We start from the raw sequence: 14,560 nt of genomic DNA, 5'->3' as shown, positions 1-14,560 counted from the left end.
AAATATATAAAGAACTCATACGACTCAATATCAAAAACAAAAACAAAAAGCAAACAAGCAGACAACAGGATTAAAAAATGGGCAGATCTGAATTTTTTTTTTCCAAAGAAGACAGACAGATGACCAACAGGTACATGAAAATATGTTTGGAGCGCCTGGGTGGCTCAGTGGGTTAAAATCTGTGCCTTCAGCTCAGGTCATGATCCCAGAGTCCTGGAATTGAGCCCCGCATCGGGCCCTCTGCTCGGCAGAGAGACTGCCTCCCGCCCCCACTCCGCCTGCCTCTCTGCCTACTTGTGATTTCTGTCAAATAAATAAATAAAATTTTTTTTAAAAAAAAGGTGTTCAATGTCACTAATCATCAGGGAAATGCAAATCAGAACAATAATGAGACATCACCTAACACCTGTTGTAATAATCATTATAAAAAAGACAAGAGGGACGCCTGGCTGGCTCAGTTGGTGAAGCATCTGCCTTAGACTCAGGTCATGATCCCAGGGTCCTGGGATTGAGCCCCACATTGGGCTTCCTGCTCAGCAGGGAGTCTACTTCTCCCTCTCCTGCTGCTCCCCCTGCTTGTGCACACACACACTCTCTCTCTGACAAATAAATAAAATATTCTTAAAAATAAATTAAAATTAAAAAATTTAAAAGACAAGAAATAACAAGTATTGGTGAGGATGTGCAGTGCTGAGATGTGAACTGGGAATGTAAACTGGTGCAGTCACTATGGAAAATCGTATGGAGGTTCTTCAAAAATTAAAAATAAAACTACTACATGATCCAGCAATCCCACATCAGAGTATTCATCCAAAAAAACTAAAGCCTTAACTCAAAAAGATATATGGCACCTCCACGTTCACTGCAGCACTATTTACAATAGCCAAGAGGGAAACAAGCTAAGTGTCTGACAGATGAATAAAAAAAATGTTGGGGCGCCTGGGTGGCTCAGTGGGTTAAACCGCTGCCTTCGGCTCAGGTCCTGGGATCGAGTCCCGCATCGGGCTCTCTGCTCAGCAGGGAGCCTGCTTCCCTCTCTCTCTCTCTGCCTGCCTCTCTGTCTGCTTGTGATCTCTGTCTGTCAAATCAACAAATAAAATCTTTAAAAAAAAAAAAATGTTGTATATATACACGATGGGGTATTATTCAGCCACAAAAAAAGGGAAATCTTACCATGTGCAGTAACATGGATAGACTTAAAGGGCATTATGGTACGTAAGACAGAGAAAGACAAATACCACATAATCTATTTATATGCAGAATCTAAAAATAAGAACAAAAAACTAACCTCACAGATAGAATAATGGTTCCAGAGGTAGGGGATCGTGGCAGGAGAAACAGGTGAAGGGGGTCAAAAGGTACAAACTTCCAGATATAAAATAAGTAAGTCATGGATATAATGTATAGCATCGTGACTACAGGTCACAGTGCATATCTGAAAGTTACAAGAGTAAATCTTAGAAGTTCTCATCTTAAGAAAAAAAATTTCTGCAACTATGTAAGGTGACCAATATTAACTAGACTTATTGTGGTGATCATTTTGCAGTATATATAAATATCAAATCATTACGTTGCACAACTGAAACTACTATGTTATATGTCAACTATATTTCAAATAAATGAGAATATAAAAGGGAAAATAAAGACAGTAAAGGTCCCTAAGTGACATATTAAAAAAGAAAAAAAAAAAGGTGGTGGGGAAGCAAAATGGTGACATGAAATGAATAAAAAAGTCATGACATTTAGGTTAATTTCATATTTCAAAGCCCCCCCACTCCAAGAAAAGCATGTGCGCTTTACCCTCGAACAAGATGGGGGTTGGGGCACTGACCTCCTGCATAATTGGAAATCCACGTCTAACTTCTGACTCCCCCAAAACTTAACTACTTAATTGAACTACTGTTGACTGGAAGCCTTACAAATAACATACAGTTAATTAACACACACTTTGTGTATATATACATATTTACATATATATATGTATATAAATTACATGCTATTTCTTATAATAAAGCTAAAGAACATGTTATTAAGAAAATCATAAGAGAAAATACACTTTTAGCACTATGTATTTACTGAAACAAATCTACATGTAAGTGGACCATGCAGTTCAAGGGTCAACTGTAGCGTGACCATTAGAACTTTATAACAGAGCCAGTTAAATTAACCACCTCCCCTAAATCCATGTCCTCAAAACTATAGCTATCACTTGTTCTTACTAGCCCATCAAAATTCCTCAAATTAAGTCAAATATTAAGTCAAATAAGCTTCAAATAAGTGGCAAGAGTAACTTCTAGGAGTGCATGAAAATGACAATAAAGGACCTCTATAAAAGTGAAGCAATCTTGGGGCGCCTGGGTGGCTCAGTGGGTTAAAGCCTCTGCCTTCAGCTCAGGTCATGATCCCAGGGTCCTGGGATCGAGCCCCGCATGGGGCTCTCTGCTCAGCAGGGAGCCTGCTTCCTCCTCTCTCTCTGCCTGCCTCTCTGCCTACTTGTGATCTCTCTCTGTCAAATAAATAAATAAAATCTTAAAAAAAAAAAAAAAAAAAAGGTGAAGCAATCTGTGGGGCTGGGGGGCTCAGATGGTTGGGCGTCTGCCTTCGGTTCAGGTCATGATCCCGGGGTCCTAGGATTGAGCCCTGCATCGGGCTCCCTGCTCAGCAGGGAGCCTGCTCCCTCCTTCCCCCACCCCTGCTCCCTCTGCTTGTGCTCTTTCTCTCTCTCTCTAATAAATAAATAAAATCTAAAAAAAAAAAAAAAAAAAAAAAGTGAAGCAATCTGTATGAGAGCCACCAGTCCTAGCCCAAGCTTATCTCAGATTCTAGAATCTGAACAGCAGATGGGCTATGCAGGAGAAACAAAAGCATGGTCCAGAACAAGAACAAAAGGGCCCGGAAGCAGAAAACAAATCTGCCAGGAAGAATTGCAGAAATGTTTCCTGACTACAGTAGGAAGGAGGACAGGAGGGAGTCCAAAGGAAAGGGATGACTGAAAGTTTATCAGGTGCCCATGCTGGGCAGTGCTCCACTCTCGCTCCCCAGCCCACACAAACAAAACAGCAGTGTCAACATGTCGCTGTACACCTAGGAAGGCTCTTCTAGGAACGCATATGAAACGCCTGTGCAGAATGAAGCTATGGTGGTGACAGCAGCATTAAATACCCGGCATGGAATCTGTAAAGTGAAGCCGGCCATGAGCTTGCATGAAGACCTAAGAAAAATGAGATCTGGATACCCACTAGCCCACACTAGCAACCTAGAAGACAGCCATAAATCAGATGCAGGAGAAGGAGCAGCTTGAGAGATAAAAATAAAGATGAACAAAGTAAACAACCCCAGACACAAGGATAATTTATAGAACTTTGAAAAATCTCAATTAGAATTCTCAGAAAACATTGAAGTCGCTATTATATCCACAAAAAGGAGCTATTATAAAAAAAAAAAAAATGAAAAGTTCAGAAAAAAGAGCTCTCAAAATTATGACTGTCAAATGATTTAATAGAAGGGCAGGGAAAAAATTAGGAACTTTATCTAGAACACTGCCTATTTGCACTGAAACAAAAGAAAAACAAAAACAAAAAAGGAAAAAAATAATGGAAATAGATCAGCCCAGGCAATCTAAAACAGCAGTCCCAGAAAGAAAGAAAATAGAAAAATACCAATGTAATAATAATTACCTAGAACTAAAGCATACAAATCTCTGGATTGATGCCAATTAGAATTTAGTTGGGGGTATGGACTCAGGGAGGATTCTAAGAGTTTCCAGAGAGAAAAAAGTTCAGATACAAATGGTCAAGTATCAGAATGACATCAGGCTTCTCACACTATGTAGCAGTGCCTTCAAAATTTTGTGAAAGTTATTTTTATCTTTAAATCCTATCCTCAGCTAAAATATTCCTTAATTCCAAAGTTAGAATAAGGATATTTTTTTTTAAAAGATTTCATTTATTTACTTAACAGACAGAGATCACAAGTAGGCAGAGAGGCAGGCAGAGAGAGAGGAGGAAGCAGGCTCCCTGCTGAGCAGAGAGCCCCATGCGGGGCTCGATCCCAGGACCCTGGGATCATGACCTGAGCTGAAGGCAGAGGCTTTAACCCACTGAGCCACCCAGGCACCCAGAATAAGGATATTTTAAAAACGTAAATTTCACCCTCCCCCAGAAGGAGCCACAGAAGCCATCCTTCACACGATAAGAGCATACTTCTGCAGGCTGTGCACCCACCATCACAAGCAGCCCACAGGAAGTCCAGGCTCTCAGACTAACAACCCAGATCTTCAGACTACTCAGTGGGGGCAAGGAGCAGCCCCAAAGCACTCACCTCTACCCAATGAAAGTCTAGAGTGAGGCCAGTACACTGCATGTAGGACTCCACCTTACCAGGTCTTCTATCTTCCTTTAACAGGGATCAACAAGACCACTTCCCAGATCTCCTGGCCCACATCAAAGAGTCAAGAATTACTTCCGATAGTCTCCTCCCCTCCCCCCATGTCTAATGTCTCATTGCCAACATCAGTTCAGTGGCACTAACTTCATGATGCCCTTCAATAAGCCCAGGACTCCTTACCAATGACAAAGATCCACAAGGATACTCCCCCTACCCAGCCCAACAAATCAATGCTGAATCAGCAAAATCTATTCCTGAACCCTTCCTATGAATATCCCTTTCACCTCACTGCTTTATGGAAAACCTGGATGTCCTGTGAGGACACTGCCTCCTTAAACACTGGCAAGTGAGGACTATCCGTCTCTCCCACAGCCTTGGAATCACTAGGTGTGGAGATGGAATGGGTGTCTCCATCACCATGTCCCCTCAGTACAACTTCCAGATCATCCTCACTAAAGCCTCCTAGCCTGGAGTCACCTATGACCGCTCACAGCACCTGCCTTAGTACCTCAACTCTATAACCCTCTGCCCCCAATCCACTCATATCCCCACATCTCACACTCCCTTGCCATTCTACTATCCTCTCCTCTTCCTTAACCTCATCAGATGGCCAATCATCACACACCTCAGCTTCCTCATCCCTCACTGCTTTCATCAAACTACAAGCCTAGTTAAACCCAACTCTCTCCTCACACCCTGCCAGCACCCCTACAGCTGAATGTGGTTGGAGATAACATCACAATCACAATAAATTCATGACCATGACCCCTGAGTGGGCCTCCTGATGCTGTCTGACAATGCCACTATTTTCCTCTCTCCTCCCCTCCCACATGCCCATGACTGTTTACATCTCTCTACTGCTCCTCTACCCTGAGTTGATGTCATGTCTCCCACTGCACTGAGAGACCCTAAGCACTGAAAAGACAACTTCCTCAGATTCTTACCAGGACATGTACCCATACACTCTGCCTTCCCACTGGTTAATACAGAGGAATTATCCATGGTCTTACCTCTCTAGTCATTCCTTCCATGACACATTAGTTCCTCGCCTCTTATTTTTGTAGAAGTGTTGCTCTAGCAATTCTCTTCTTTCTACATAATCAGATTTTCCTATTCCAGATCATTCCTATTACTACATAAACTTGCAGTAACCTTTCCCACCATAAAAGAAAAAAGAAAAACTTCTCTTGACACACTCTACTCATCAGGTATCACAGCCCCATTTTTTGGTTTCCTTTTGCAGCAAACTCACCATCTCCAAAATGAACCTCCCATTCTCTCCTAAACTCATTCTCCTACACTACTTGCCTCCTCCTACTTCCATCAAAACCACTTATCAGGGTTACCAATGACCAAACCTATGCAAATTCCAATGGTCACTTCTTAGTCCTCATTTTATTTGACACACTGGATCCCTCTCTCTTCTTTTACATATGTTCTTTCTGTGGCTTCTGAAACACTTTGTTGTCTGCCCAACCTCCAGTCACTAATCTTTAGCCTCCATGTCTACTCCTCCTCTCCTCATCTTAACAATGAAGTGTACTGACATGAGGCCCTGGTGCTCTTCTGTTCTCCATCTACCTCTCTGCTTTGATAATCCAACCTCCTAAGGGGTCTTCCTGTTTCCAGACTTGCCTCCCAACAGTCTGTTCACCCCACTGTAGCCAGAGTGAACCTTCTAAAACATAATCCTTCAATGGTTTCCACCTCTTTCAAAATCTTGCTCACCCCATGGCAGCCTACTTCCTGCTGTTTGAACATAGGTATGCTCTGACCTTAGTGCCTCTACACTTGTGCAGCCTCCACCTGAAGTCCTCTTCCTCCTAATGTCCACATGGCTAACTGCGTCCTTCAAGTCTTTGCTCAGATTTACACCTCCCTCAATGAGACCCACACTGACCATTTCCTTCAGCTTACCCATTTACCCTCCTTATCATGTTCTGTTTTTTTCCTAGCACTTTTCCCTTCAAATATACTATAAAACTGATATATTTTTAATGTCTTTTTGTTTTAATGTCTGTTCTGGTATTTCCCAAGTACTTAGAGAAGTACCTGGCACATAGTAGGCACGCGGTCAAAAATACACATGGAATGAATGAGTATTCAAAGAGTTAACATCTTTAATATATAGAAAGTGCTTATATCCAAATGTTACCAAGAGGCAATTCACAACAAAAATATAAGTAATGAATAAACATTAAAGTATGTTCAATTCCATAAATACTCTATTATGAATTCAAACACAGAAACTTTAAGAATGCCTGTAATACCACCATCAAGAGATAACTACCATTTACATTTTGGTTTATAGCCCTCCAGATTTTCTTCTATGCATTTATGCATGTGTACAAGTTTTTTTACTTCTAAATTCAAGGATTAAAAATAATACCACCAAATGTTGGGGAGGGCTCAGAGAAGGCTTTCTCATGTACATCTTCCAGTGGGAGTATAAAGTGGAACAAATCTTCTAAAGAGCAATGTGCTGCTTTGTAGCAGTCTTTAAATATTAACTCAGCAATTTCAATCCTAGGAATTTATCTAAATACAATAATTTGCTAGGTATGCAAATGAAAAAATTTCAGTAAATTTGTAATAGCAAAATTCCAATACTCCAAATGTCTAACGTAGTGCAGCCATTAACACGACATATATCTACATTAATTATAATTGAAAGATGAGCATAATACACTAATTTTTTATAGTTATAAATAGTATGGCGGCGCCTGGGTGGCTCAGTGGATTAAGCCTCCGCCTTCGGCTCAGGTCATGATCTCAGGGTCCTGGGATCCAGCCCCGCATCGGGCTCTCTGCTCAGCGGGGAGCCTGCTTCCCCCTCTCTCTCTGCCTGCTTCTCTGCCTACTTGTGATCTCTGTCAGATAAATAAATAAAATCTTTTTTAAAAAGTTATAAATAGTAAATACAGTTCAATCCCCTATTTGTAAAGGAAAAAAAAAAAAAACCACAACTTAGTATGTACATGTATAGATGCATAGAAAACAGTCTGGAAGGGGCTCCTGGATGGTTCCGTTGGTTAAGCATCTGCCTTCAACTCAGATCATGATCTCAGGGTCCTGGGATCAAGCCCTGTGTCAGTCTTGGTACTCAGCGGGGAGTCTGCTTATCCATCTGCCCCTTCCCCTGCTCCTGCTCTGTCAAATAAATAAAATCTTTAAAAAGAAAGCAAGCAAGCAGTCTGGAAGACTATAAATAGATAATCAATGACTATTCTCTCTTACTTTTTTGAAGATCTTATTTTAAGTAATCTCTCTACCCAGTGTAGGGCTTAACCTTAAAACCCAGAGATCAAAGGTTACATGCTCTGCAGACTGAGCCAGTCAGGTGCCCCAGTGACTATTCTCTAGTTAGTAAGACTATAGACTTAGCATCTTCCTTACAATTCTTTGCATTTTCTACTTTTTAAAATAAGCTTATATTACTTTTGGAATGAGAAAAGGTATTCTGACAGACTAAAAAACATATAAAGAAAACTCTTAAGAAGATTCTTATAATTAGACTTATTCAGAGACATAGTCACACTTTCATTTTCCATAAGACTGAGTGAGGCCTGCTTTTAATGTGGCAAAAACAAAATGAAGGTATGAACTTACTCATCATCCTGGAAGCTAAGTTGTAACTTCTCTCTTGGGTCACCTTCACTCTGGCTGCTGGGAGATGATTCAGATGGAACTGAAAACTTCCCTTCTACTAAATAAGATGCCTGGATATCAGAATACCTACACACATACAAAAAAAATTTGTTTTGTTAAAAGTTAAATTATGCATATTTAAAATTCACAATGACATTAGGACCACAGGACTATAAAACCAATTGCTAGGGGATAAAAATAAATAGGGCCCCCAGTATTCAAAACCATCATCTCATGTGCAAAGCGCTGAAAATCTACATGTCAAGAATGAGGTGTGTTCATATTAAACAAAGAGTCACAGAAATCTTAAAGCTAAAAGTTTTCAGAGTTAAACTCTTCATTCTAAAGGTAAAGATAATGCTTCTTACCAAACATTCAGGTTGGGAGGAGGACAGGAAAGCAGTTAGATTATTTAAGCATGGGCAAACTTTACACATCATACAAGATGGATAAGCTGTACACATCACATACAGAGATGCAACTCAAATTACTGGCTGCCAGGAAGGCTGAACTAATACAAATCCAAAACACTATGAACAGAGAAAACAATTAGTAGACCAAAAGGTCACTGGTACTCAGTTCCAAATCCACCCAACCACTACTGATTAAGGCAACAAAGTAAGGAAATGTATACGTTTTTCATAACAATTATATATACATATGAATATATATACCATATATACACACACATATATCATATACTTATATATGATATACATATCATATTACATATATAAATATAAATAAATATAAATTTATGTATATAAATATACATAAAGCAAAAGCTCAAGCTTGGCTGAGAAGCTTTTTAAATATATTTATTATTTGAGAGAGAGAGAGAGCCCGCCACATGTACCCACACAATCATGCAAGGGTGAGAGGCAGAGGGAGAAAATCCCCAAGCCAACTCCCTGGAGAGTGTGGACCCCAGTTCAGGGCTCAATCCCAGTACCTGAGATCATGACTTGAGCCAAAGCCAAGAGTTGGGACACTTAACCAACTGAGTCACCCAGGTGCCCCTTGGCTGAGAAATTTTTACAGAAGTATCAATGTATTGCAGGCTTTCTAGACCTTAAAAAAAAAAATCATGTGTTCTAAAAGTTCTTACCTGTTGTCAGCACTGGATCTATTTCTAGCAAGTGTTGAAACAGCAACAGGCAAGCCAAGATTTGAAGGAAGAGTGACATTTTCCAAAATCTCACTATTACCAAATAATGAATTGGTTAAAAAGCTTGGAAATGACTCTTCAGCTATTCCTCGGAAATCTTCCATCTCACTACAACAATAAAAGCTTTTTAAAAATCAAATACTACTAAAAAATCTTTCCAAATGATTAAAAGTCTCAAAAATTTTAGAAAACTGATAGATCATTTTCTTGGAACAGCACAAAGGGGATAAAATCAACAAGCATTTGGAGGTAAAGTAATTCTCAGAATACTTTGCTACTTCACAGCTGAGACTACAAATGTCAATCTTTTTATAATTAACCTAATAACATAAATGTTATTTATAAATAACATAACAAATTTGTAAAATATAACACAGATTAATTTGCTCTTGGTTTACTATCACAAAGAATATCAATTGCTACACTTGTCTAGTAAAGAAGCAGAGACCCAGCACTGAAGGAATATACAGATGATTTCAGGAAGTACTTCATTCTAACATGGAAGAGGAAAAAAAAAAAATTAAACCAGCAAAATCTAGCCCCTAACTTCAGAAATTATTCTTAAGGAAGAGTAAATGTTAGTTTAAAAGGGAAGTCCATTGAAGGAAAAAATTAAAGTTAAATCAATTCGAGCTGGCACATGGACAAGACAAAAATGGTGAAAGTGGTATACAAAGGATTTACTCTGGAAATACAAAGGACTCATCTGGCACAGAATCTGTATTACTGAGAGATCTTCCAGCCCATATTGGACTCTGGCTCTACTTAATCCTGATTACAGTACTTAGGAGATGCAATCTCAAAATTACTTCAGTGTTTATCATATAAGGGTTATATGGAATTCAGTAAAAAAGTTAAATCATGAAAGGCTCAATAAATGAGAGAGTATAGGCCCCCTGCCTTGAAAAATGAGTAGAACTTTGACAGGCCAAGTATGACATGAGGGGGCTCTCAAAGATAACAAATAAACATGAGCAAAGGTGGAAGAGAATTAAGATTTATTGTATATTACAACCTTAACTCATTTACCCAACTTTATGAATGAAGAAACAAACGGAGACTAAATTAGCTAAACATACCAGGGTTGCACAATTAGTAAAATTCAAACCCGGGTCTGACCCCAAAATCCACCCCAAGTACTAAGTGTGTGGAGGCAATAGACAAGTGCTTCAATGTGTTTTGGCAACGGGTGTACAAAAAACACAGTGAATGAAACCATGAAGTCAGATTCTAAAAGTCTTAAAAGGTACATTAGGAAGTATGGACAGTATGCTGCAGCCCAGGGACGGACTGATCCTGACAGAGGAAGGGAGAGGGCTTAACACCTGAAAGGATATTCAAAGAGCTACCACAACTGGTGAGATAGAGGCCAATGACGGACTATGCTGGGGCCAATGACAAATGCATTCAAGTATCGGTATTAGAGAGAATGGGCTAACTAACTCTATAGAGCAGAAAATATTTACGACTTTTAGATAGCTATAAAACTCATCTGACTGTGAAGTATCCAGGTTCCCGTGCGAAGCTCACCTCTCTACCTGCACTTGATCCCACCCGTTACCAGTGCAGTGACAACCACTCCAGGGACTACCCTCCTTCTATCCATCATCAAAACTTCTCCGTGCAGCCATTCCTACCAGCATGCTGTTATTTCCTCATCTTTTAAAAACATCTTCCGCTGTCTCATACCCTGTCATCCCCCTGCAGCTGTACCACTTCTATCTGCCCTCCCTTTACCACATACTCCTCCAAAGGAATCACTACCGCCATCTGTTTCCACTCCTGTCATCTCCTAGACCCATGCCAAGCTGGCTCTTATCCTACTGCCCCATCAAAACACTTGCCAACATCACCACTGAGCTCCCTGCTGCCACATCCATAACCCCACAGTCAATTTTCAGTCCCATCTTCTCTGACCTAACAATATGGGATTTGTACTCCTTCCCTGAAGAAATCTATTCTTCACTGGTTTTCAAGACACAGCTGTCTGGGTTCTCCAATCTCACCGGCTGCTTCTTTTCCTTCTCCTTGGCTGGTTCCTCCTCATCTCCTGGACTGCCATACAGTAAAGGTATGAGGGGTTGCTCCTGGACCCCTTCCACCTACCCAACCTCTCTAGGTGACTGCCCTTAGTTTCAGAGTTTTAAATTACAATATGAAATTTATATCTCCAGCCTGGACCTCTTCCCTGAAACTGAGATATGCAACTACCGACTAGACATTTCCACTTAGTTTTATCTAACAGGCACCTAAACCTGAAGTTTGATTCCATCTCCTTCCAACCCACTCAAAAAATCCTGCTTTTCAAGCTTCCCCACAGAGAAAATGACAAATCCATCCTCCACCTGCTCACACCAAAAACCTTACTGATTACTAATCACCACCTCCAACCCCTCAACACACACACACACCCTAAAAGCAATCCCTAGGCAAATCCCAATGTCTTTACCTAATAATACACAGAACCTGCCATTTTCTCACTACCTCCACTTGGTCAAGCCACCACTACCTCCTGCATGGATACTCACTACAAGACACTTTATATTATATAACACTTTATATTTATATAACTATCTCCACCCCCTCCATTCTTCCTCCCCTAGCCTATTCTCCATACACTGAAATTATCCCTGCTAAGTTAGTCAAATACTGCCACTCCTTAGCTCAAAACCCTCCACTGGTTTCCCATCTCATTCAGACTTAATACCTACAATGGCCAAATGAGGGCTGGACGATCTGATCTCATTCTCTTCTACTCTTCTCCCTTGCTTTTGCTCCATCCTCACCATCCTAACCTCCCCGCTGTCCCCACGACTTGCCAGGGCTCAGCTTCAGGGACTGTGCCCTGGCTCTAACCTCTCTTCAGCACACTGATGCCCCACATGACCTCACATCTTGCTCCTTCACTTTTCTCAGGTTTTTGGTAAAAGTCCACTTATCTGTCTGTCTGGTCTCCCTCACCAATCTTCTTCATTAACTCCAAGCTTTCTTTTTTTCCCCTGCTTTCTTTTTTCTCTGGTGCTGACCACCATCCAGCATGTTATATAATTCACCTATTTAATTAATTTTTTCCTCCATATTAGAATGTAAGCTCCATGAGGGCAGGGACTTGGCGTATTTTACTACTGAGTTTCTACTTAAAGCAGTGCCTTGCCCAGAGTAATTCTCAATAAATCTGTTGAATGTCTTCAAATTATTTCAATACAGAGCACATTCCCATCCTTCATTTGTGCTTTTTAATCTAAACTATTGCATAAATCTTCCAAGTAGCCTGCCTTCCCACGTCCAATCTTGTAATCACTAAGCTATTCATTCATTTATAGACATGTAAACCACATTAAAATATATCCCAAATTCTTTAAGGATTCGCTTCTATTTAGAGTCAAATCCAAGAAAATTCAGATATTAAGCAATTATCATTCATGCAACAATCATTACCAAGCGCAAACCATGAAACACACTCTCTTATCTCTGGAAATACAAAAATAAAGCTGCTCCCCTTCACGGAGTTGATGACTCTCATCAATTATAATCACTTATGCTCCCTATTAATTATGATAGTGTTAAGGGCTGGGATGGAGCTTGGCTATGGGTGCAGGGGTAATAGAAGCCAGTGGAAGATTCCTTAAGATGTAATCCAATATCTAATTTCTCGTTTCCAGAAAGGATTACACTTGTTTAAACCATCCATGGATGTACCACATTCCTAAAGTTTTCCTAGAAGGAAAAATTCCCTAAATTCCCTCTATATTGCATTACCCACCCCTCCTCCATCACCTAAAGTGAAGGAAATGTAACCTTACCTTTTCTTTTACTATATCTGAACTAAGTAGCCATCTTTGGAATAGCTCTTGCTATTTTCTTAAAGTAGAGACCTCAAATTTTCACAGTTGAATTGACTAATATTTAACTGCTTTAATTACATTTCTGGATATGTAAAATACCATTTACTGTAGTCATTAATTGGAAGTCTACACGTACAGTTAAACGCATTTAAAAGCATATGCTGTCAAGCTTCCTAATATTCATCATTTACTCTTGGTGTTCTAAGAAATAATCTGTAATTAGGCAGGCATTTAATATATCACTTTTCAAAGCTTACCGTAAACTTTGATCACAAAACTGAAATTCGGTGAAAAAACTGATTTTGGAGCAGTAAAAACTCCAGTCCAATGACCTCAAAATGGTAACAGCAAACGGAAATACTTTCATAAAAACAGCTGTTCTCCAAAAGACTGCTTCGAAAGGGACCTCATGTTTTACTAAACAAAGTCTGTAATTAAAAGAGATCAAAAGTATAGTGATATTAAACAGTCTTCTTTCATGGTTTTGTTTTTTGTTTTCATAAAGAAATCAGATGTAAAGAATGTAGTAAAGGTACTGGGAGTGGATGAGAACGCGGCCTAGCAGAAACCAAAACAAAAAGTGAATACCCGGGTGACACTAGCAGACCCCTCTACATTTAGTTAACAACCTTGCTTCGTGGGTCAGTTTTGGATAAAAAAGAGAAAAAGACCGCCTATCACGACGCACATGAAGCAAACACCAACCAGGTCAAGAGCACTTTGCAACAAGAAACTCCAAAGCAAAGCGCAAAGTGCGTTGGTCCCTAGAAGTCAGGAAGTGGTAGAGGGTGGGGGGCTACCAGGATGTTATCCCCAAAATCAAAACCCGTTTCTTTAAAAGCCAATCTCTCAGAGGCGCCCAATTAAACTCACTGAGCGGAATTCTGCGTGGCGGCCGGAGCAAGGCCGTCAGACCCTAGCCAGTGCCCCGCAGTCCCTGGCCCGGAGCCTGCGCCCCGCGCCCGACCCTGGCCCAACCGCTACTGCCCCATCCGCCCGGCGGCCGAAATGCCTGCGGAAAGAGGGTTCGCGTGCCCCCTGCCGAACCGCAGTCAAGACACAAGGGACCCCTCCTCACCAAGCCCGCGACTCCAGCTGCGGGAGCCGAGAATTGGTCAGAAAGGTCCAGGGGAGGGGGCGTCCCGGTAGCTCTGCAAATGCGCGTGCGCAAGTTGCAACCCCCGCACCCTCGGCCACCCGGACTGGCCGTACAGCGCGCCCCTGAGGTTTACGTCTGTTCGCGGCACGAGCAACGGGGCAGGGACTCGGAGCTGGCCTTGGATTGGACAGCGACGAGGGTCGGGGCGGGCAGGAGGCCGACGATTGGACGAGGGCCGCTAGTCCCTGAATTTGAAGCGAGGAAACCGCGCTCCGCTGGTCCGGAGGAGGAGCTCGGTGTTCGGAAGGGTTGGGTGCACTGCGAAAGTCCTTCCCCCCGAGACTGAGCCGAACGCAAAATAATGAAGGCCTTGGCCAACTCGGGGCGGGGGGGGGGGGGGGACGACTGCTTACC

The 14,560-nt window shown here is 41.2% G+C and overlaps 1 protein-coding gene across 5 annotated transcripts in view; it reads right to left on the bottom strand.

The window, feature by feature from the left end:
• CEP192 (centrosomal protein 192) overlaps window positions 1-14,560 on the bottom strand; it is a 126,251-nt gene extending 111,691 nt beyond the window's left edge. For 2 of the 5 annotated variants that reach the window (XM_059140950.1, XM_059140951.1), the window contains exons 1-4: window positions 14,126-14,287; window positions 13,305-13,475; window positions 9,143-9,310; window positions 7,996-8,121 (exon numbers count right to left, since the gene is read on the bottom strand). In XM_059140950.1, coding sequence (XP_058996933.1) covers window positions 7,996-8,121; window positions 9,143-9,310; window positions 13,305-13,414 — 404 coding nt within the window. In that variant the 5' untranslated portion in view covers window positions 13,415-13,475; window positions 14,126-14,287. Of the gene's footprint in view, window positions 1-4,320; window positions 4,433-5,011; window positions 6,455-7,995; window positions 8,122-9,142; window positions 9,311-13,304; window positions 13,476-14,125 lie in introns of those variants that run through there. The other 3 variants (XM_059140954.1, XM_059140952.1, XM_059140953.1) reach the window with 3 other exon arrangements.

This window comes from Mustela lutreola, chromosome 11 (genome assembly GCF_030435805.1).
Source record: "Mustela lutreola isolate mMusLut2 chromosome 11, mMusLut2.pri, whole genome shotgun sequence".
Taxonomy (NCBI): Eukaryota; Metazoa; Chordata; class Mammalia; order Carnivora; family Mustelidae; genus Mustela; species Mustela lutreola.
This window is presented reverse-complemented; position numbering and strand designations above follow the sequence as displayed.